The sequence below is a fragment of the Humulus lupulus genome, chromosome 9 (assembly GCF_963169125.1).
Source record: "Humulus lupulus chromosome 9, drHumLupu1.1, whole genome shotgun sequence".
Taxonomy (NCBI): domain Eukaryota; kingdom Viridiplantae; phylum Streptophyta; class Magnoliopsida; order Rosales; family Cannabaceae; genus Humulus; species Humulus lupulus.
Window position 1 is genome coordinate 113,019,056 of NC_084801.1, and position 24,093 is coordinate 113,043,148.

The 24,093-nt window shown below is 37.6% G+C and overlaps 2 protein-coding genes across 10 annotated transcripts; both read right to left on the reverse strand.

The window, feature by feature from the left end:
• Nucleotides 1-14,720: 14,720 nt before the first annotated feature.
• LOC133800746 (TOM1-like protein 7) lies at nucleotides 14,721-17,251 on the reverse strand. Of its 3 annotated transcripts, none has more exons than XM_062238779.1 (6): nucleotides 17,067-17,251; nucleotides 16,893-16,949; nucleotides 16,718-16,777; nucleotides 15,136-15,507; nucleotides 14,975-15,056; nucleotides 14,721-14,851 (listed from the first exon to the last, which is right to left on the reverse strand). In XM_062238779.1, exons 4-6 carry the CDS (start codon nucleotides 15,489-15,491, stop codon nucleotides 14,792-14,794), a joined length of 498 nt encoding a protein of 165 aa, XP_062094763.1. In that variant the 5' UTR covers nucleotides 15,492-15,507; nucleotides 16,718-16,777; nucleotides 16,893-16,949; nucleotides 17,067-17,251; the 3' UTR covers nucleotides 14,721-14,791. The 3 variants fall into 3 exon arrangements, with proteins under 3 accessions (XP_062094763.1, XP_062094762.1, XP_062094761.1); XM_062238778.1 differs by having other exon boundaries at nucleotides 15,136-15,567; nucleotides 16,719-16,777; nucleotides 16,893-16,969; XM_062238777.1 differs by having other exon boundaries at nucleotides 16,893-16,969; nucleotides 17,067-17,250.
• A 128-nt stretch (nucleotides 17,252-17,379) lies between these two features.
• On the reverse strand, nucleotides 17,380-22,627 carry LOC133801839 (RNA pseudouridine synthase 7-like). Of its 7 annotated transcripts, XR_009877013.1 has the most exons (9): nucleotides 22,461-22,627; nucleotides 22,142-22,357; nucleotides 21,861-21,946; nucleotides 21,310-21,381; nucleotides 20,104-20,216; nucleotides 19,410-19,516; nucleotides 18,234-18,289; nucleotides 17,805-17,861; nucleotides 17,380-17,622 (listed from the first exon to the last, which is right to left on the reverse strand). XR_009877013.1 is itself a non-coding variant. In XM_062240073.1 (4 exons), the coding sequence occupies exons 1-4, from the start codon at nucleotides 18,882-18,884 to the stop codon at nucleotides 17,512-17,514; spliced, it is 237 nt and encodes a 78-aa protein (XP_062096057.1). In that variant the 5' UTR covers nucleotides 18,885-19,189; the 3' UTR covers nucleotides 17,380-17,511. The 7 variants fall into 7 exon arrangements, 2 of the variants coding, with proteins under 2 accessions (XP_062096057.1, XP_062096056.1); XR_009877012.1 differs by lacking the exon at nucleotides 20,104-20,216 and having other exon boundaries at nucleotides 18,234-18,292; nucleotides 22,461-22,626; XR_009877011.1 differs by lacking the exon at nucleotides 20,104-20,216 and having other exon boundaries at nucleotides 22,461-22,625.
• Nucleotides 22,628-24,093: the final 1,466 nt, after the last annotated feature.

The following is a 24,093-nucleotide window of genomic DNA, read 5'->3' on the forward strand; positions in this document are numbered from 1 at the left end:
CAGAAGAGTTTCAGAAAATTGTCAGACAAGAAATTCTCATATTCTTCTCTTATTATTCCAACATTTCTCAAGCCATAATCCAAGTACTAATGTGTTGAGATAACCTTGTGATTTCTAAATTACAAGCCCTTATTCTCTATGTGCCCACCCACATCTTGAGGTGTAGAGAACACTTCGGAAAATCGTGGTCTGAGTACTGAAAGCATTGGATAGGAAGATCGTTAATTATAGAAAAAAGACTCAAGGACACTTGATAGACTTCAAGAGGTAAATATGTTTGTCCTCAAATATTTGTATACATGTGTATATAATATATAAGTATGTATATATATATATGTTGCATGATTAATGATATTGCATATTAATGGTTCCGGCATGTATTCTTGAACATATAAATCGTTTATATGAGAGGTGGAAATTTTTTGTTGTTTATCAACTGGGCCCACCATGCTATTTCCTTGCGTACTCTAATTGTTTTTCCAACAGATTCCTCATACCGCGAATGGCCACGAGGAGCTCATCATGGTGAGCTCGGTCGGTAGGGCTCATGGGATTGAAGTGAACCGCTGACACTTGTCACAACGTTTAACATATTCGAACAATTCCGCTTTAACTGTAGGCTAGAAGTATCCTTGCCTAATTTTCTTTTTTGATAGACTATGCTCCCCAGTGTGGTCTCTGCACAATGCTTCATGGATTTCTTCTAAAAAATTCTAGCCTCGGTTGCAGTTACACACCTTAACAATGGCATAGAATATCCCCTTTTGTAAAAATATCTCTCCAAGATAGTGTACCTTGGTATTTTGTACATAAGTTTTCTTTCCTCATTCGGTCTGCTGGGAGGCTCCCAATTTCGAGGTAGTCAATGATTGGAGTCATCCAGGTAGGCTGCGAGTCTATCATGTTGACTTCATCTTCTTTAGGCCCATCTATGCTTGGTATTGGTAGAAATTCGACCGGTACCACATTGAGTGTATTGGCTTCCTTGGTTGTGGCGAGTTGAGCCAAAGAATTTGCATTTGAATTTTGCTCTCGCGGAACTTGTTCAATGGCATAAAATTCGAATTGCTCGACTGCTGCTTTGACCTTCTCCAAGTAAGCTGCCATTTTGATTCCCCGAGCCTGGTATTCTCCTCAAACCTGGTTGAAAACCAACTGGAAATCACTATAGTAGTGGATGGCTTTTGTTTTAAGCTCAGAAGCTATTTGAAGTCCTGTTAATAGTGCTTTGTATTCAGCCTCGTTATTTGATGCCTCAAAGCCAAACCGTAAGGCTGAGTGAAAATGATTTCCACTCAGATTGATTAAGATAATTCCTGCCCCCAATCCATTCTCATTCGAGGACCCATCGACGTAAAGTCTCTACAGCTCACTGGCTGGGGATATGACTTCCTCGTTGGTGATTCCTGTACATTTAACTATTAAATCCGCCAAGGCTTGTCCATTGATGGTCGTTCTTGGATGATATGTGATCTCGAATTATCCGAGTTCGACCACCCATTTTAACAGTCTCCCGGATGCCTCATGTAACGCCCTGGTTAGCCAAAACTGTTACACTATGTTTAAAATAGTGCCTAACTCACTAAGCGAGTCATTTGGACTTAAATGTGTAATTAAAGACTAAGTCAAGGTTAGGTATTAAAAATTTTGGTCAACAAAGTGATTATTTTTCATAAAAAATATTAAGTTTATACACGGGATCCCAAAAATGGTTACAGACTAATAAAAGACAAATAGAATACAAATTAGCCGTCCTAAGTAGCAAAACAATGTTCAACCCTAGTTCCTCCTAGGCTATCCCAGCCGTGGTGGTCGAGTAGGCTGCATATGTACACACCGCCCCCGCCCCCGCCCTTGAAGCTCTCCAACTCATGGATGATTCGGCTATCCCTTTCCCTTACCTGCACCACATAGCATATGTGAGCCAAGAATCAACAAGAAAACTTAAATCAACAGGCACAAATAAGCAACAATATATAAACAATAGACTTTGATCAATAAATTCAATCAACAACAGGATATAAGAAATAAACTTAGCAGTGATAATCTGCTCGATCAAACACAAAATCCAATTTACAACAATCAATACAGTTAGTTTAGTGCAATCAACACTTCTGTTTATTTGTATAACATTCAGGCCCGGCGCCCTTAGGCCGAGTCCTTTGGTCTTATAGCCAACCCCGACACGCTTAGGCCGTGATGCATTTCGTACACTTACTATCAGCCCCCAGCGCCCTTAGGCCAACCTTCAGAATAGATATAATCACAAATATAAATTTCACAACAAGCAATCAGAGCCAGCATATACAAGCATGCCCTACCAGATATTCTCAAACACAATAATAATCATATTCTCACATATACTCATGGGCATACACATATTTATTAATAAGGGTCCAAGCCCCAGTCACAAACCGGGTGCAACTTTCTTACCTCAAGTCTCGAGGAGCTTCCGTATGCAGTCTTGAGCATGATCCCTATCCCTGAGCCCTAGCGATATAACCTAGTCACAATGTAATAATGAATAACTATCAGAACCTAAATCAATTAGAAGCTTCAGAGTAATGTACTAGCATCCGGGACCTCGAATTCCACTAAACCGGGTAGTAGAATCCTTCCTGAGCCTTTAGATTTGAGTTCCCAAGCCTAAAAACCTGATTTGGCTGTTTCTCTCAATTAGAGTCGCGACCCCAGGCCTAAGGGCCGCAGGACGCTACAAGTTAGAGGGCCCTAAGGCTCTCTCTCCTAGGGGACGAGGGCCGCAGTGCGCCATAACTTGCGTCGTGATGCTTGGGCAACTTCAGGGAACCCCAAGGCCTTCTCGCACACACGGGCCGCGGCGCCTAAAGAACAGGGCCGCAGCTCAAGCCCAAAACCTAGAAATCTCCAACGTTTCCCCTACATTCCTCCAAGCTAAAACCATTTGAATTCACCCCAAATACAAACTAAAGCTAGAATTAAGCCTCTACTCAAGCCTACACCCAAAGCAGTACCACCATCCCAACTACTAAACCAAAACTCTAACACAAATTCAAAATCAGAAATTCAGCCTCTCACTATAACTAAACAGAAAATTCCTCGAGCTTCAAGGATTTACCTTACCTCAGTTGATTAGCTCCGACCTTACCTTGCCATAACCCTAATCTTATCTCCAATTCACAACTCTAATCCCCTAGCTATCAGCTCAGGAATTCAAGGAACCCTCACCACTTCAAGGGCAAAAAAAAAACCGAGAGAGAGAAAAAGGGAGGTTGAGAGTGTTTGTCTCCTATTTTCTGGTTGTTTTTAAGATTCCTAAGGCCTTAAGGCAGCTAAGACAATCCAAGAGTTAAGTCATCCCTATGACAAAAGACTAAAATACCCCTTAATCATAACCTTATCATTCAATGCCCACGAGGGAAAAAACCTCATTTGCTACATTCCCACTAATCCTCAATGTGGATGCCAAAAATCCAACAAAAAAAAAGTCTCTAGTCCCTGGTTGGAACACAGGGATAAAGGTCACTTAGTCATGCTATCGGGCTCGAGCCTGTAGGCCTTTTGAATACAGGAGATTGTCTAAAGGGAAACAACACGTTATGAGCCATGAAGTTTGGCGCTGCTAAGCTAAGGGGCCAAAATAAATATTGCAAGAGGCTTGGTGCACAAGGCCCTCACATAGTGAGGTCCAGCGTGCCCGCGCGAAGTTGACATGCTCATGGGTCAAGATGCACTCACATGTGTAAGAGTTTCCAAAGGCACCCAAGGCATACAACTATCTACATGCAAAGGGCACCAAGTACCTAGGCACCTCGCGAGAGTCCCCGTCTCGCGAGCTTATCACCCACATCTCGCGAAGAGGCACCTGGGATGCTGCGGGTGTCTCATGCCAATGACCCACGAGCCCACCTTGCATCTCGTGAGCCTTGCGAGGGACAACCTCGCATTTGGAGGCACGCCGCGCACCAAGGGTGTCACACACCTCGCCTCGCCCACGTACATCTTGCAAGACATAGCCTTGCTTAGGCGCCTCGTGCACCCGGGTCCACGCCGTGGGAAGGGTCTCACACAGCGAGGCGCACTTCGACTCGGACCCCCAGCTCCCCCAGGTGGTATCTCGTACCTTGCACCCTTGTATATCCTTGCATAGCGAGGCCAAGCGTCTCACATCTCGCACCACGCAGAACCTCACACACCCAAGTGTCTCGCACCACGTGGAGCCTCGCACACCCAAGGGCCTCGCACGCCCGAGGGTTTCGCACTACGCTGAGCCTCGCACCCTCGTACAGCCTCGCATAGCGAGGCCAAGCGTCTCGCGCCTCATACACCCGAGGGTCTCGCACCACACGGAGCCTTGCACAGTGAGACACAATCAGCCTTGCACCTGTGCATGCCAGGGATTGCACACGCATCGCGACACCACCTGGGGCATCCGTGCATCAGGGTATCGCACTAGCGCATGCCAGGGACCGCGCCTGGCCTCGCGACACCACCATTGACCCACGTGCCTGGCCTCGCGACACCACTTGGAGACGGGCGTCTCACTGCTTTCAAGACGTCACACGCACAAGCCACGCCCTTAGGGGATTCGCGATGGATGGCCTCACCATAGCCTCGTGCCTAAGACCCTGCGAGATGGGGTCCCACCCAAGCTCGCCCGCGAGTTGGCCTTGTGCTTGGGAACCCCGCGGGACCTCTCACACGTTACCCCTTTAATCCAACCAGTAGAGTTTACCTCCCATATGTATCCTTTCCCTTCAATAAACAATCTGATGCTTATATAGACATAAAGGGGCTCGATCAACATGCACACCTTCAGAAGGAGAAAATCTCCACTAAGTGTAGGGTACACGCACGAGCATGGAATGTACCTACAAACCCAGAGGAGTCAGAGTATAGATACGGTGTCCCCGCCAGACAGGTAGTGGATGTACAAGAATTGTACAGGTAAGGACTCCCTCAGCACGCTTGTGAGGTCCGTACCCGACAAGTAGTGGAGGCATAATATGATACCAAGGCAGGAGTACTTTTGCAGACCCCTGACACGTACTAGAGTAGACCACCACTCTTCCAACACTACTACCACCTGTACTGATACCCTGACAGTGTACTCATGTACTATCTTGTCCCTTGGGACCACAATATATGAGGAGCCATTAGAGCCACAATATAAATAGATCATCACCCCTCCAGCAAAGTGATACGAACCACGCCAAAAAATGTGACGAAACCCGAACCAAATCTGGATAAACAACCCAAGAACACTCGAATTTGGAATGGAAACCGTGACCTAATGCTTAGCAAAGCACGAACCTTGGTATGGTGAAGACGCCACAAACGGGAATGGATTATCCGTTTGATAAGTCAGATTTGAACACCACAAGGAATCCCCTTGATAAGTTCAAAAGTTTCTTCAAGAACTCAAGAAGAAAACTCACAATGTTTTTCATTAACCAAAACTATCTGAATTCCAAGTTGTCCACAAGGCCTAATATAGCCGAAAATTACAAAGAAGGTTTTTAGACATATAAAAACCCTAAAATACCCATAATGAAAAAGCCCAAAACGACATGTCGTCGACTACAACAAAGACTCTAATAAAACATGAAAATATAGTTCAAACTAAAAACAAATAATTAAAGGAATCAAGCTCCTAAACTGAATCAACTTTGATGAGCAGCACAAGCCTTTGTTCACCCTCAGTAGTGAACTCGACCTCTTTCTATTGTAGAATTCTCCGGATTAAGTTGTTAAGCTCTTCTTTGAATCTCCTAGCTTGCGCCCTCGTCACTGGACCAACTGGAACTTGAATTGGATCGTTAGGCTTGATGTCCGCATCATTTCCCCCCCTCTTGAGAAGGATTTGTCCTCAAATCGTCACCTACGTCAAAAGGACTCAGATCGGTAACATTGAAAGTAGCACTAACATTGTACTCACCTGGTAAATCTAGTCGGTAGGCATTGTCATTGATCCGTTCTAGCACTTGAAACGGACCATCTTCTCGAGGTAGCAACTTGGAACGTCTTTGTGCTGGAAATCTTTCTTTTCTCATGTGCAACCACACCCAATCACCGGGCTCAAAAACCTGCTTGTGACGTCCCTTGTTAGCTTGCTTGATGTATTGCTCTGTCCTCCTCTCTATGTTGAGTCGTGCCCTCTCATGGAATTGCTTCACAAATTTTGCCTTCTTCTTGCCATCTAAATTCACATGCTCAGAAACAGGTAAAGGTGATAAATCCAAATGAGTTAAAGGGTTAAAACCATAAACAATTTCAAACGGTGAAAACTTAGTAGAAGAATGCATAGAACGATTATAAGCAAACTCAACATGTGGTAAACAATCCTCCTAAGTCTTAATGTTCTTACTAATGATAGCCCTCAACAAAGTGGATAAAGTTCTATTAACTACTTCTGTTTGACCATCAGTTTGAGGATGAGAAGTAGTAGAAAACAACAGTTTCATTCCAAGTTTACCCCACAACGTCTTCCAAAAGTAACTCAAGAACTTAGCATCCTGATCTGACACAATTGTTCTAGGCATACCATGTAATCTCACAATCTCCCTAAAGAACAAATCTGCAACATTAGAAACATCATCAGTTTTATGACAAGGTATAAAGTGAGCCATCTTAGAAAACCGGTCTACGACCACAAAGATTGAATCCCTCCCATGCTTACTCCTAGGTAAACCCAAAACAAAATCCATAGAAATATCAACCCAGGGTAAACTAGGAATAGGTAGTGGCGTGTAAAGACCATTTGGCTGGACTCTCGATTTAGCCTGCCTACAAGTGACACACCTACCACAAATTCGCTCAGCATCTCGTTTCATGTGTGGCCAATAGAAGTGCTCCTGTAACATAGCTAGAGTCTTAGCGACTCCAAAATGTCCCATCAACCCTCCACCGTGGGACTCTCGAACTAACAAATCTCTTAACGAACAATTAGGTACACACAATCGATGCTCCCTAAACAAGATACCCTCATGCCTATAAAACTTTCCCTCAGCAGATTTTTCACAAGCACCATAAATCTCCCCAAAGTCGTGGTCAACATGATAAAGTTCCTTAATGTGCTCAAAACCAAGTAATTTAGCATCAAGAGTAGAGATTAAGGCATACCTGCGTGACAGTGCATCAACAACCACATTCTCCTTACCTTGTTTATATCGAATGACATAGGGAAACGTCTCAATGTACTCAACCCATCATGCATGTCTCTTGTTCAACTTATGTTGTCCTTTCAAATGTTTCAAAGATTCATGATCTGTACGAATCACAAACTCCTTCGGCCACAAATAGTGCTGCCATGTCTCTAAAGCTCGAACCAATGCGTACAACTCTTTGTCATAAGTGGGGTGGTTAAGTACAGCCCCACTTAGCATCTCGCTGAAGTACGCAAGTGGTCTCCCATCCTGCATAAGAACAATGCCAATACATATACCAGAAGCATCACATTCGACTTCAAACGTGTTAGAAAATTTAGGCAAAACAAGTAAAGGAGCATGAGTAAGCTTGTGTTTACTAAGCTGAAATGCCTCCTCTTGTGATTCACCCCATTTGAATGCAACGTTCTTCTTGATAACTTCGGTAAGTGGTGCGGTGATGGTGCTAAAATCCTTCACAAACCTCCTGTAAAAGCTAGCAAGTCCATGAAAACTTCTAACATTACCTACACTGGAGGGGGTCGGCCACTCTTGGATGGATTTGATTTTCTCTTCATCAACCTCAATACCTGTAGCACTCACAACAAAACCTAGGAAAACAAGCTTATCTGTGCAGAAAGTACACTTCTTGAGGTTAGCATATAACTTCTCTTTTCTAAGCACAACAACGAATGCAAATGTGAGGCATGATCATGCAAACTCTTGCTATAAATAAGAATATCATCAAAATACACAACAACGAATTTTCCAATGAAAGCACGCAAAGCATGATTCATTAAGCGCATGAAAGTGCTAGGTGCATTAGTTAATCCAAAAGGCATGACTAACCACTCATACAATCCATGTTTAGTTTTAAACGCTGTCTTCCATTCATCTCCTTCTTTCATTCGTATTTGATGATACCTACTCTTAAGATCAAACTTAGAAAACACACAAGAACAATGCAACTCATCCAACATATCATCTAAACGAGGAATGGGGTGTCGATATTTTATCATTATGTTGTTGATGGCTCGACAGTCAACACACATTCTCCTTGTCCCATCCTTCTTGGGAACTAGAATCACTGGAATAGCACAAGGACTCATGCTTTCTCTCACATGCCCTTTCTCCATCAATTCTTCAACTTGCCTTTGAATTTCCTTCGTCTCCTCCGGATTGCTCCTGTATACTGGTCGGTTTGGGATTGAAGCACCGGGAACAAAATCAATTTGATGTTCAATCCCTCGGATAGGTGGTAAACCATGTGGTACCTCCTCAGGAAACACATCCTCGAACTCCTGCAAAATAGAAACAACAACACTAGGTAGTGAAGAATCAAGTTGGTTAGTGTTTAAAATAGTCTCCTTGTACATGAGTACAATCATCGGCCTTTTTGCAATCAATGCTGGCTTAACCTCACTTGTTTTTGCATAAAAATTTCTTTGTTTTCTCTCTGATTTTCCTTCCATGGCTGAACTCTTCTCTCTCACTTGATTCGACCTTGCTCTTTGTTTGTCTCTCTTTTCCCTCACTCTCATTCATCTTTTCACTCTCTTTCTTTTGCTCACTTATTTTTTTTATCACTCAATTTTTGCAACCTCACTTGATCTTCATATACTTGTTTTGGTGTCAACGGAGCTAGAGTGATTTTCTGTTGACGGAACGTGAATGAGTACTTGTTGGTGAAGCCATCATGCTGCACCCGCCGATCAAATTGCCAAGGTCTTCATAGAAGGAGATGTCCAGCATGCATTGGAACCACATCACACAATACTTCATCCTCGTATTTGCCAATTCGAAATGATACAACAACCTGCTTTGTAACCCTTACTTCACCACTATCATTCAACCATTGCAACTTGTATGGACAAGGATGTCTAAGTGTTGTGAGCCCCAGCTTCTCAACCATGGAAGAACTAGCAACGTTAGTGCAACTACCACCATCAATAATAACACTACATACCTTGTCTTTCACATGACAACGAGTGTGAAAGATGTTCTCCCGCTGTACCTCTTCTTCCTCTTCTTTTGCTTGCAAATTTAAGGCTAGTCGTGTGACTAGTGCAAGCATCTCACCATATTTTGCCCCAAACTCCTCACCAGCCATAGAAGCGTCCTCCAATGGTGGCATGTCATCAAGATCATCTTTATCTTTGGAATCTATCTCCCCATTATCCCGAATTACCATAACTCGCTTGTTTGGGCATTGGCTAGCTATGTGTCCTCTCCCCTGACATTTGAAACACTTAATCTCACTAGAACGAGATGAAGTAGGGGCTGTTTTACCTTGAGAGGCTGTGGTTGTGGTGGCTGGTTTTTGCTCGATTTTAGGCTTGTGAGTAAAAGGGTTTTCTTCTTTCTTTGGATAGTTCGACCGCCAAGGTGCTGCACTTGGATTTTGTGGGATTTGTCTCAGATTTGAACTTGTACTATCCCTCTTGAGCTACCTCTCAACTTTCATTGCCATATGCACCAAATCTTCCAATTCCACATAATGGTGTAGCTCAATTATATTAGCAATCTCTCTGTTCAACCCATTCAAAAACCTTGCCATTGTCGCCTCCCGATCTTCTTCCACATTGGCTCTAATCATAGCCATCTCCATCTCTTTGTAATACTCATCAACACTCTTGTAACCTTGACGAAGACCTTGCAGCTTAAGGTATAGATCCCGATAGTAATATGCTGGTACAAAACGTCGCCTCATCACCCTCTTCATATCTTCCCAAGTCTCAATAGGATGATCTCCATTTCGCCTCCTGTTGATGCACAACTGATCCCACCAAACAATAGCATAAGCAGTAAATTCAATTGCAACAAGTTTTACCTTCTTCACTTCGGAGTAGTTGTGACAATTGAAAACCAATTCCATCTTTTTTTCCCACTCAAGGTAAGCTTCGGGATCACTCTTCCCTTGAAATGCGGGGATTCTCATTTTGATATTTCCCAAATTATTATCTACCCAGTTCCTAGCTTCTCTATCTCGTCCATACCTACTATGGTTACCCTTTGACATGCTATAAAACTCTTCATCTAAATCTCCCCCTTCAAACTCTCTTTCACCATCAACATCCCGTTGTTGCACCCTGTTCCTCCATGCCCTCCATTGCGCTCCCTCTTCTACCCTATCTAACCTCTCATGTATTTGTTCACACTCCGCCCTCATCATCCTTCGCATCTCCACCATTAATGCTTGAATTTGTTGATTAGGAACCTCAGGTGGTGGAATCTCATTGCTTGCATTTTTCTCTAGATTTTGTGCCATGATGGAAATCTGCAAAATAAGGTTAGAACAATATGGAAAAGAGACCTCACCACACTCCCTCATGTGTTTCACTCGAACAATATTTTCACTCAAATCCACTCGTGTTTCACTCAATTTCGATGGCTTTTACCCTCAAATAAGCTCGCACCTCTGCCTTTTTCCACTCGTATTCTTCTTTAAGCTCTTTCAAAACTAATCAAACGATATGATGGAGGATTCTAGTAGCAAATCAAACCACAACAAACCAAACAAATATAGCAAAAACTGATGATTTTTAATACACTTGCGTGAGGATTTGGCAAAAGAGTCTCTAGGATATATGGAACAAGATTAGAACAAAAATTTTTAAGAGAGGTTTCCAGACTCTTTTTTTTTTCTGATCCTCTTGATTTTTCTTCTTCTTTCGTTCTTTCTTTCTTTCTTTTTTTTTTTTTTGATTTCTCAAACGCAGGTACAAGACACAAGAAAAATCAGAATGGGTTGAACTAGAACGATTCGAAAACAAAACAACTCAGATTTCACAAAAGAACAAGATAAACTCAATGCAAATTCAGATTTCACAATAAGAACAAGAGAAACTCAATGCAAATTCGGATTGCACAATAAAAATAAGAGAAACTCAATGCAAATTCAGATTTCACAATAAGAACCGTAATTCACGATTTCAGAAAAGAAATAAAAAAAAGGGGAATTTTCAGAAACCCTAATTCAATTGCACGTTTTGAACAAAGAAACGAAAAGAAAACAAGGAAAAGGATAGGCCAAACCGTATGAACCTAGGCTCTGATACCAATTGATACGAACCACGCCAACAAATGTGACGAAACCCGAACCAAATCTGGATAAACAACCCAAGAACACTCGAACTTGGAATGGAAACCACGACCTAATGCTTAGCAAAGCACGAACCTTGGTATGGTGAAGACGCAACAAACGGGAATGGATTATCCATTTGATAAGTCAGATTTGAACGCCACAAGGCATCCCCTTGATAAGTTCGAAAGTTTCTTCAAGAACCTAAGAAGAAAGCTCGCAATGTTTTTCATTAACCAAAAGTATATGAATTTCAAGTTGTCCACAAGGCCTAATATAGCCGAAAATTACAAAGAGGGTTTTTAGACATATAAAAACCTTAAAATACCCATAATGAAAAAGCCCAAAATGACATGTCTTTGACTCCAACAAAGACTCTAATAAAACATGAAAATATAGTTCAAACTAAAAACAAATAATTAAAGGAATCAAGCTCCTAAACTGAATCAACTTTGATGAGCAGCACAAGCCTTTGTTCACCCTCAGTAGTGAACTCGACCTCTTCCTATTGTAGAATTCTTCAGACTAAGTTGTTAAGCTCTTCTTTGAATCTCCTAGCTCGCGCCCTCGTCACCGGACCAACTGGAACTTGAATTGGATCATTAGGCTTGATGTCCGCATCATAAAGGGGTTGGGAAATTCATTGTACACTCAAGATATTAAGTAATATACAAAGGCTCACTCCATTTTTGATCCGTGTTTATCTTTTCATAAGTTCATTCCAAGTTCCGATCTAAATATCTCCATACTTACCTTTGAGTTTTCCGATCAAATTTCGTTGACGAGATTTCATCGTCAACACTCAAGTAGTCCTATAAATTCCTAGTTAATCCTATCGTACCCCAAATAATCACCAAATAACTACATGTTACCCAGTAAATCCTGAATACTCACTAAGTTTCCTAAATTACCCTTAGGTTCACCCTAGCCGAGTATTTAACCCCGTTGTGACTATTCCGCTAGTCCGCTCACTAGGATCGCCTTAGACCACACATCTCAAATATATCTCCACAATGCTGTGGTCTCACTCATAAAGCATATATATTACAAATATACCCCCGACGGGTCAAAAATTACAAATATGCCCCATATTACAAAAATGAGCCCACATGCATATTTAATACACATAAACATGCATAACTATTCACATTACCATGTAAACCATTTATATCGCACAATCATACATATATTCCATTAATTCCACATATAAATCCTATTATGCCCTCCAAGCATAGTAATCAAGGCACTTAGCCTTAATAGCGAATTCGAGACGTTACCTCAGGTTTTGACACCACCTATCACAATGGTTGATCAGTCAATATGTGTACAGGATGTGCCTAAGTAAGGTCGGAGTTTTCGAGATGCATGTATAAAGCACAAGGCTACCTTTTCCATTAATGGATATCTTGAATCTGCCCCCAGTAACCTTTTACTAACATAATAAACAAGTTTTGTACTTTATTGTCCTCCCGAACAAGTACTGCGTTAATTGCATGCTCGGTTGTGGAGAGGTACAAGTACAATATTTCCCCTGTGATTGGTTTGGATAAGATTGGTGGTTCGTCAAGGTACTTTTTAAGGGCTTGAAAAGTGAGCTCGCACTCTTTTGACCATTCAAATTTCTTGCCCCCTCTCAAAAGATTAAAGAACGGAAGGCATCTGTCTGTAGCACTACAAGAAAAAATGCTTTTAATAACACCGAAAATGTGTTATCAAAACATACGATAAAATTTTCTGATGTGTTAAGACCGACTATGTTATCGTAGGTCAGGGTACTTTACATAACACTTTATTAGTGTTATACAAATGTGTTATTGTACTGTCAACGATAACACACTTTCTGTGCTATTTTAATATATAGATAAGTGCTTAATTATGTTATTTAAAGTCAATTATATAACACATTTCAATACTTATAAATTTGTGTTATACTACACTTTAGTATAACACTTTTTTTGTGTTATACTACACTTTAGTATAACACATTTTTTGTGTTATACTACACTTTAGCATAACACATTTTTTGTGCTATACTACACTTTAGTATAACACATTTTTTGTGTTATATAATGAAGTTTGCATAACAAAATTCTTTACTTATAAAAAGTGTTATTGTAATAGATATTATAACACATTTTTCATATTATTTTAATATTTAGATAAGTTTAAATTCTCATTATATATTCATTTATATAACACTAATTTATTCTATTATATTTTTATTTTTTTATTTATATAATTAAAATTAGCTTTCTAATATATACTAGCATCATCAAATGAACTTGATTTTCAAATAACAAAAAGTAAAAAGCATTCAACATTGTATTAACAATCCACAAATTAGTTCAAAACATTCAACACTGTCATCAAATTATATTATAGCTCTCAGGAGACAAAGATCCAAAAACTTAAACCAATAAATCTTAAATCACATGGTAAAAAACATTATCACATTATCGCATATAAAGTGCATCCTAATGGCCAAATATCAGCTCTCTCATCGATATCTGCATTACTTGGACAATCCCACAACTCAGGAGCTCGAAAAGATGCTGAACAATGCTCAGATGCCCATTCCTACACCACAAGCAATGAGTACACCATCAATACAAGTACGAAATATTTAATGAAAGATGAAATCTATGTCCATTCCTCCATTACTTTGGCATATTCTAACAATAGGAACTTTTAAATTGTACAAATTAAAAATTCAAACATTTTGTAATTTGATAAGTTTTTTAAATGAGGCTATCCAAACAGTAACTAAAAATGCAAAAACTTTATAGAAAACCTCAAAACATGAACACATGTCAAGTCTTCACAAATATGCCATTAATTAAAAAAATTCAATATTTTTTATCTCTTAAGACTATGAAAAAATAAACTCGGACCTCATACAAATACCTTGGATCAATGTCATTCATAGTAGCATCTAATTCATTACATACAGAAAGAAATATCAAGTATGCAGCCAGAAAAAACTGGTGCATACAGGGTGGCATGCTTTACTAGACTATATGCAATAGAGACAAGAAATCTAGGACCCAGATAAGCAAAGAAGTTTTTCCAGCTCGTCCTCTACATTAACCAATATGTAAATCTGAATGACCAGCATAAACTACCATTAAACAATCAAAACTCCAAACTACAATTTCTTTATTAATGGAACTCACAATGTTTCATCTAATCTTTACATTGCTAGATTTAAGAGACTTATAATAGTATTTTTATTTTCTTTTGGAAAGGACTGCTTGTCATATATTTCTCTAGTTATGTATAAAAAACAATTATTGTGTGTGTGTCTCAACCCCTTCAAAACCATCCCGGGCATAACCAAACAAGAAACAGACCTGCCACTCAAGATGGCCCAAAACTGCTTTCAGGAGGCCTTTTCTAAGATGCAAAATGTCTCGGGAATCCCCCTGCATCAACATGAAGTAAGTTGATTTAACACATTATACATACAACCTCTGTTATGCATTTTCTTTATAAAAAGTAAAAACAATTACAAAAAAGGAAACTTGATATTGCCAAATCAATCAGTTTATGATTTACCATAGCCACTTTCCTTTTTTAAGCTCTTCTCTTAAACGTGCATCAGCCTGAACAAAATGGCAAGCTCAACTATCACTTCATCTTTTACAGCCTGAACATAATGGCAAAAGAACCACATTAAGTTTCAGGGACAAGTAGCTCATAGAGATTAAAAAAAGGGGACAAGTAGCTCATATCATAGATCATAGAGATGAAAAAAATTCATTGCTCATACCGCAGAATCACCAGGATTTACTGCCTGTAGCATGTCACTTAGGAGTTCTAGAACATTCTGCATAGCCTCCATGCTTGACAAGCTTTATGAAAAAAAAAATCAGAAGACAAAAAATTTTCAAAACCTAATATCTAGATCATGAACTGCATTAAAATTGTCACCTCAAACTCTTAATTTCTGTAGCCATAGTTTCATCAAGCCTTCTTGAAGCATTGCTAGGCATTCCATATCCAGGTTGAGGACGACCCATGGTCTGATGTGAAGCAGGGGGTGTAAGAGAGTTTGTCAAGAAATTGTAGCTCAAATTCCTACAACAGATGAAATAAACCAAGTATATATGATACACCATGTTATTCTTAAAGTTGTGAAGAGGACACGAAAACCATGAAAGGTCCAAAATAAACACATACAGATAGTTTAAGAAGGTCAAAGTCCATAGCTCTTCTGGAATTGGACCAGCAACATCCATTCCCCTAACTTTCCTGCATTGTGGCAACCAAAATCGGACCAGCAACATTCATTCCCCTAACTTTCGTGCATGAGGCAGCCGAGTAATTTGCACTGAAATTGTCGAAAACAGTTGGCACGTAATCCTGTTTTCCACCAAAGAACAAAATGAATATGATTTCAATTGTAGAACAAACCCAGAATTCGTCTTCCAGAACTTACAAATCAAAAAGGAAACCACCCTAATTTTTTTTTGGAAATTTAAGAGTAGGGGATTAAAAACCTATAATCTTACCAACTAGCAGCACATTAATACAATTAAAAACAGTCTCAAAGGTTACAAAACCCCAATCTAAATTTCGGTCATTGGACAAAATGATATGCAATCACATATCAAATAATCTTTCCAAAGAAAGAGTAAACAACTAAAACCAAACAATTTTAGAAAGGGGACCAAAAACACATTCGAAGCTTTAGTTTATTTCTTGCAATTAAGGAAAGAAATTTAAACAGCCAAAAAAAGAAAGAAAAAAAGAAAATCCATGAAAGAATAAAGAAAACGATTAAAAGGGGTTGAATTTTCTCGAGCATTCTTTCCCATTACAATTCAAATCGAAGAACAAAAACTCAAACATGAGTAGAATAACAAGCGAAGAAGGAAACCGAAGAACGAAAACAAAAGGCATGCCCAAAATAAAGGCCTTTACTCAAATTCACAATGCACAAATCTAAGCCTAAATAAAACCCTAAACATTGTGTCGATTCCCAAATCAATTTCTGAGTATGAAAAATTGAACTGTGAGAATAGAAATTTTAAATTAAGATGAGAAAGGGAATTGAAACAAACCAGATGCAGTAGCCATGGTTTCTCTTCGCAAAAAAATTATAAAGTTTTAATTTCCTAGAATAGTTTCCTAATTAAGTCAGAGCTTGTTATTTTGTTTATCTATAAAATAGGCTCTTGGCCATGTGAATTATTTGTAAAAGGATAGAATAAAACAAATAAGAATGTCTCTCAATAAAACTGTTATCTCTCTCTAGTTCTTTGTCATTTCTGTCCATGTCTATTTCTCTCCCTAAATTATCCTCTTCTATTGCTCATTCTTTTTTCTTTCTTGGTTCTGCATCAGTAAGGAGGTTTAATTCCAATGTCACATTCAATTAAAATGTTCAAAAAAATTGATCTATGGTTTATTACTTGATATTTTATATAGGAAATTCTACAATGTGCACATAGAATCAAATAGTGGGACCATAAAACTTGAGAGCTACCAAATAAAATAATAAAATATGATACCTCTCGATAGGTAAGAACATCCATTAAAGTAACAAATGGTACATCTTTGTGGTCAATCTCTGCACGATGACGGAACAAGTAAACACATCATCATCACTTGAGAATAATTTTCAAATAATGAATGGTAAGCATAAATAAATATACATATATAATTAACACACTGACAATTAAAACCTGTAATAGGAGAAGTCCACGGAAAGCTCCAGTATGGATTTCGCCCATATCTCATACCTAACCGTTCATTATATAACCTGAAATAGTTATTGCACAAAACTCACCAAAACAAAAGAAAGAAAGAAAAAAACAGAAAAGAAACTAAAATATACAATAAAAAAGCAATCTTCATACCTGAGTGACTGAGAGAGGGAATGGACTGAGAAAATGTCCAGCCCCTGTTGTAGTGGGAGTGTATACACCCTCTAGAACACTACTTTTCCTATGATATATATGTTATAACTACTACAGCAATTGCAGTAGAAATAAAACACATAGCGCAACAGAATATACCATAAAGAGTTACCCTATAAGTTTTATTATATATAGCAAGAAATCACAAAAGAGAAGCCAAAGCAGTAAGAAATGGATTCTCACTGTCACATGTATGAACCAAAAACGAAAGATGTATCACTAATGACAGTTAAAACATAACTAATGGCTATGTCTGGTGTAAAAGCTTGAACTCATATAGTAGAACACTTTAATAAAGTCCAATAAATACTTTAAAAACTTACATCAAATGCTTTACTCCAAAAAATGTATATATATAATGTTAACAACTTCAATACACACGACTTTAATTATATAAATCTGCATATATAGAGGAACATATTATGGTACTAATTCTAGTGAACTTGGTACAAGCAGCCTTCCCTTTTACTGAAGTGCCACCAGAGGAGTTGAGCACCTGCATAACAAAGAGGTAGGATTTACAAAAGGTATCCTACTATTCTTAGGCACATGCCCAAGGATAATGGCCTCAAATGCAGAAAATGAGGGAAACTGGAATACCTCTCAGCAGACATCAAAACAAACTAATAACAGACTGTTTTCATATGAAAGCTATAGAAAATGTAGCATCAAACTAACCTCTGTTGTGCTCTTTCCTTCCCGGGCATTATAATTTATATTGGCATCTACAACTTTCTGAGAAGGAAAAAAACAAATTAATTAAATGATGATATCAGAATTCAAAATAAGCATGCACTTAGATATCAATATGTGTTGTAAAAAAGAACTTTTCTGACTTATGAATCGTGAATTTGAAGCTCAATGCATTTACTTTTGTTTTTCAAAAGGAAACCCCTCGATAAGGAGGTTTAGATTGTGGTAATACAACAACAATAAAAAGTTAATAACAATGAGTTCTCAACTTTGGTAATTTTAAAATTAAGTCTTCAAGATGACCAACAAATTGACAAGCAAAGGTAAGCCAGCCCTGCCTTGCAGCCAGTTACGAACAAGACAATATTTACACAGATATATGTGTTCATGCGTATATTACAGAGCTTTACATACCTCATGCTCGGGAAATGCCCCAATAACTCTTGCAATGTACTGTTTTTGCACCTGCCCTGCTTCAATTTGTGACAAGTGCACTGTATTAAAGTGAAGAAAGAATATATCATGACTAAAAATACTTGTACTTACACTAAGTGCTGGAGAAAAGAGAAATACCCTTTTGTTTTACATATTAATGGATACAAAGACAAATGTTGCTTCTAATAATAAGTAGCTACCAATATACTTGTAAAAAAAAAGAAAAAAAAAGTAGCTTAAAAAGTAGTACATAAGAAGCAGCAACAACAGAAGAGAATGATTCACTATTATCAGCCTCTTTATGTGTATATATACCTCTTGTAATTCACTATCCAAGAACAAGTTTAAGGATTTGGAATGCAATATTAATGAGAAAGACTTAATCAAATCAAAGAGGTTTGGAGTAGTAATCTAAAATCATGAATATAAGAAATCACAAAATCATATTATCTATTTTTGTGCGAAATATATATGTTCTGCACTGTCTAAACATATGTGTGTATTTTTGTACCACTCCCAAGTTCAAAAGTAAGAAATAGTTTACTTTTTCCATGTGAAATATATATGTTCTGAACAGTAAAATACAATCTGAATTTTCTGTATATATTCTTGCTAACCTGGGGGCCACATCAGAAGAAGTTTGATATTCAAAGCAACAGTTTAGACTGCCAAAAGTCACTATTTATGAAATGCATAAGAGAGGGCCTATTAAAAGTATAGTCATGATCATGAACATTAAATATATATAATCTACCAGTCACTTTAAATATATATATAATCTACTCTACCTTATGTCAAGTGTTTAATAGTTTACACTATTACCAACAAATTACATGAACATTACATAAAATTTCCATAAAATACGTAATTCTACCTCTACATAGAACTCATCCTCACAAGTTTATGCAAATAATAAACTAAGCAACAAATTTAAAAGAAAAAGAAAAACTCTACATAGCTAGTTGTGAAACCAAATCAACATAATCTCAAATACATTTCACAAATCTCACTTCAGAATTTCAGAATAAGATAATTTAGTATAAAATATTTAGGTACACCACATAATGATTAATGGCAATCTAAAGACAATACAAGGACATACTCGCATAGCAAAATATATCAAACATTAATGAACATTAAAGAGATTAAACTTACGGGTTCAGCTTCTTCAAGAACACGAAGTTGTGATTGGTCATTGGCAAGAAGGTGAACAATATGTTCGAGCAAAAACTCTTTTCCTCTTAACTGTCTTTCTCTCCAACCTGGAAAAAGTAATCAATAAATAGATCAATATGATGGCCATGAAAGAAAAATTGAGAAAATACCTTTAACACCATCATTGTTTCAATTCGTTTGTTTACTTTTTCTTAATGAATTGGACTAGGAATCAATAAATAGCTCCACACACTTGGTCCAATAAATGAGACTGGGAGGAACAATTTTACACAAGAAAACAATATGGAGATTATTTGCATTCATATGGATGCAAATCAAAGATGATGTCAAAGTACTCAAGCATAGCAGCTTTCTTCTTTTTCTTCTTTTTTCATGTTTTTGGCAGCCAGCAATGAAGAATGAAAGATAAAGGCTTGAATACAAAAGCCAATGTAACAATACATTTTCTGTACAGAACACATTCCAAATCAGTTGAAATGTACTTTCATTTGTCAGCTATTCTTCCAATCCAGGGAATTATCTTAACTGTTATTTTATTGTACATACTATATAGAAATGATTTTGGAAGAAGAAAAAAAATGAACCACAATCTGCTTTCCATAAGCAATTTGCAATTCATGTCGAATACAAATGTAAAGGAAAAAATGTAAATAATTTGGAATGGAACCAACACCATTAGTTAGAGATCTGAACAACCAGAAATTCAAGATGAAGATCAGAATCAGCAACAACTACTTGTGGATGCATCAGACTGGGGCAGTCTCTCTTTAAAAATGTTCTTTCTGCCTACTAGTAAAACAACAATCAATAAAAGCCAAAAGAATCCAAAGTTTGAAACTTTCGAACACACTACTTCCATGATTTTAGAAACCACCAACAATTTAATAACAAACATGGTACTAGCTAAGCTAGAACCAAAAAGTCAAGCAACAAGATTCATGACCCAGTTAGGAAGTAATACAAGAACTTTAGAGAACGACCAAGATACATGTCACGTAGCCAATCATTCTGAAAGGTCTGCTTCAAAATTCCAGCTATAAGATTGTCTATTCATATATAAAAATAATATATTGATATTAAACATTCACTAATACAATTAAGAAACTATTTTTTTAATCCCATTCTATGATTGGTCTATTTAATTCAAGTTGTAGGACTATGTTTCCCATACACGTATTTCATATTTTAACAAAAATATAAAATAAAATAATCATTTGTAAGCAATCAAATAATTCACCTATTTTATGCTAATAAGAGATTGTGAAACTAGAAAATCACACCATAAGAGATATATAGGCATATATATACGTATACCAATCACTACAAGAAAAAATGCTTTTAATTCCATGTGTATATATATATATATATATGAGCCACGCATACTAAGTAATGATGGCTCTATTGCCTAGTAATACAAGTTTTATTTCTCCTATTTTGGAAATACTTTGCACATCTCATCAATCTTTAAACTTTCCTAGTTTTGCTATCTCTGTGATGACTAAAAGGAAAGCAAAGCTCTTAAAAAATATACTTCAGAATATGAGCCATGAAAATGGCTACTACTAGTTCTATAAAGCTATAATCAAAATCAAATCAGGAAGTTTTATGTTGCACATTGAAACAGATGCCACAATCCCACATATCCTAATGTATTTTCACAGAAAACCAACCCCAATAGCATATTGAAAACAAGTACAGAGCAATTAGTTAAACATGTTCTGCTAGTTGTTCACTACCACACTAGCACTTCAATATTCTAGTGCCACACTATTCATTTCATATTTTCATTTGACATCTCTTTAGTAATTTTAAAGAAAGTACTAACAAAAATTTCAAGTACTAAAATTTATTTCCAAATAAAGAGCCATTAAGCTGTTACCTTCATATAAAACATAATCAAGGAGACACTGAAGTCTGATCTATGAATGAAAAATGTTGTTGCACCATAAAACTGGAAACAACAAGAAACAAAAAAGAAAAAAAACAAGCTCAGTAATTCCAGAAAAGAAAAGATTAAAACACATCATAACAATTAAAAGATGACTTTTAAGATATCTTTTTCAAACCCCAAAGGAAGTAGGGAAAGAGAGGGGGACAGGTATGTTTACAATAAGGAAATCAAGAGAAAAAAGGTATGTGCAGAAATAAATTAAGTAAGAAAATTGGAATGCATCATAGCATAAATAGAAATGTGTCACTAGGAAGTTAAGGACTAAGAATTATCTAATAGATTTACAGTAAAAGAACCAAACAGGAATATCATAAACAAGGTCTCAAAGCATATCAAGCGACCAGCTATCCTAAAACTTCATGTCATAGGAAACTAGACAGTGAGATAAATTATGCTTAAGAATTAATACATGTTCCCATTATGTTGTGGAAGTTGAGTGTATGCATGGCATACTTTTATTCTTAAAATATATTATTTACCTTCCGCCCAGCAAATCTTTCTTTAAGTTCCCTGATGTGTTCCTAGACTTGAGGAAGCTCCAGTGCACGTATAAAGCGATCTGAATCTATACCATACAGTACAAGTGAATAACAAGTTTACAAAGAAAAGAACCAAATCATTAGGTAAAAAAAGTAACAAAAAACTATTAATACGAGGAACTATTTTGTTAGACACGCAATAATATCATCAAGTAAACAATCTTAATATAAATATAAATAGACCAAACAATCTTAAAAAATGAAGAGTAGGAATTGCATACCCAGAAGAGCACTGACTAAACCCCCATCACTAATCTCTAAATGCCATACATCTTCACCTTTCCTTACAGCAGAGACTGGTAATCTATTAGCAACTACCAATAACCGTTGCCTAGCAGGCTTTTTATCTGGCTTTTCACATCACTCATAATTGTTAGTAGTTGCAGTATCACCTTCAGGGCACTGTCCAACAGTGGCAACTTTCAAATTATCATCTTCTGTTAAGCACATCATTCTCTATATACTGAGCCCCTCTATTGTTATTGTTATTATTCTCAGTAGTTACATCGTTTGATTGATAATAGTTGCAGAGTAACATACCATGTCCAAACTTGATGCAAATGAGAAGCTCTACTATGCAAATAGCTAAGGAAAGCCAATAGAATGCGCCGACTTTTTCGCTGGTTTTCTGCAATTTGGACACAGTGATTATGAAAAGGTTAAAACCCTGGAAATGGTAGGCCAAGATGGTATATGAATTCATTTCAAGAAAAGGAAAAGGATGTGCTGCTAGTGATTATGTTAGATAGAGAAAGAGGGTAGTGTACCTATCTTGAAGATATGAGTTGTACTCGCGGATTGTAGGAATTGCTATTAGGCACCACAATATCAACCTATACACAATAACGGGGTTTCGAGGAAGAATCCACAAACAGAACTTCAAATAAAAGGTGTTGAGCTCTACTGTGAGGAAAACGATACAAAGACTAACAACTTGAATGAAACGCCATGGACCAAGCAGGGGATGCCACTCATCTTTGTGCCACTCATCTTTGTCCCACTGAGCTGGTGTAAATTATTCTAGTGTTCTTTTGACTTGAGTCAGTAAAAAATGCATCTAACTCGGTGTCAATAACAAAGGTTCACAAGAAACAGAAAATGAGACATGACAAGCAAATTTCTTAAGCTAAAATGTACAGGGAATCCATGATATTCTGCTTACATGAAAAAAAACACTAAAACACATGTATTTCTATTCCAAACAATATGATCCAATTTTCAACTTCTTGCTACAACTTAGTAACTCTCCATTAAATATTCAAAACTAAAACACCAAAATCAGAGAATACTTTTCCAATAATATTAACTCTCCAATAATTTTTATTTTTTGGAAAAAAGGATCATTATACAGATAGGAAAGAGAAGAGCTGACCTGAAAAAGAAAAAATGTGAGAGCAACAAGGTAAACAACAACCATGCCATGAACTAAGTGCCAAATTGCTGGATGCAGTTTAATCAGAATCCTATATGAATTTATGTGAGAAAACAACATACAGGATTCAACTAAATACCCCTTGAAACTCTAGCATAAACCAGACATAAAATAGTTCACATGTTTTATGCTAATTCTTTTGCAAAAAAATAAAAAAAACAGGTGAGAAAAAATCTTATCCATTCGTCACCCTTCAGTCCCCGTCTGTCCCCAACCTTGCACAAGACATAGTCGACCACAACCTGCACCGATCTAGCCCTCACCACTAAAGCACCGTCTGCATCCCATCATCGTCAACCTTTAGTCCCTGCCTACATCCCATAGTCGTCGAGCCTTAGTCCATGCCTGAGGGACAATCAGAGTAGCTCTTGCGGCGAAGCAGAAGAGGAATCAGAGAAACCATAAAAATTCAGAACCGGATCATGAAAGAAAAGAAAAACCATCAAAAAAAAAAAAGGAAACGAAAGTGATTTTCCCTTTTTATTTCTCTTTTTCTCGCTCGAGGATCCCAACGACTAGAAATTGAAGGTTGATAGAGAGATAGAGATAGACGAGAGAGAGAGTGAGGAGTTCGGATGTAGTACCAAGCCGAAGAAATGGGGAAAGGAAATGGGTCTCAGAAATGTTGAAAGAGAGGAAATGGGTCTCGGGTCTCAGAAATGTTGAAGAAATTGAAGGACAGAAATTGGTCTCTCGGGTTTCACAAATTTCCAGGTATCCCAAATGAAAAAAAATGCTAAG

What these genes read in the sequence shown, in the direction of transcription:
- LOC133801839 (XM_062240072.1), bottom strand. An exon ending in GGGCATTTCCCGAGCATGAG is followed by an intron (nt 17,862 to 18,233) that starts GTATGTAAAGCT and finishes TTTCCTTCTCAG; the next exon opens with AAAGTTGTAGATGCCAATAT. An exon ending in AAGGAAAGAGCACAACAGAG is followed by an intron (nt 17,623 to 17,804) that starts GTTAGTTTGATG and finishes TTTGTTATGCAG; the next exon opens with GTGCTCAACTCCTCTGGTGG.
- LOC133800746 (XM_062238779.1), bottom strand. Translation starts at nt 15,491, where the DNA reads ATGTTGCTGGTCCGATTTTGGTTGCCACAATGCAGGAAAGTTAGGGGA. An exon ending in ACAGAAATTAAGAGTTTGAG is followed by an intron (nt 15,057 to 15,135) that starts GTGACAATTTTA and finishes TTTTTCATAAAG; the next exon opens with CTTGTCAAGCATGGAGGCTA. An exon ending in TAAATCCTGGTGATTCTGCG is followed by an intron (nt 14,852 to 14,974) that starts GTATGAGCAATG and finishes CATTATGTTCAG; the next exon opens with GCTGTAAAAGATGAAGTGAT.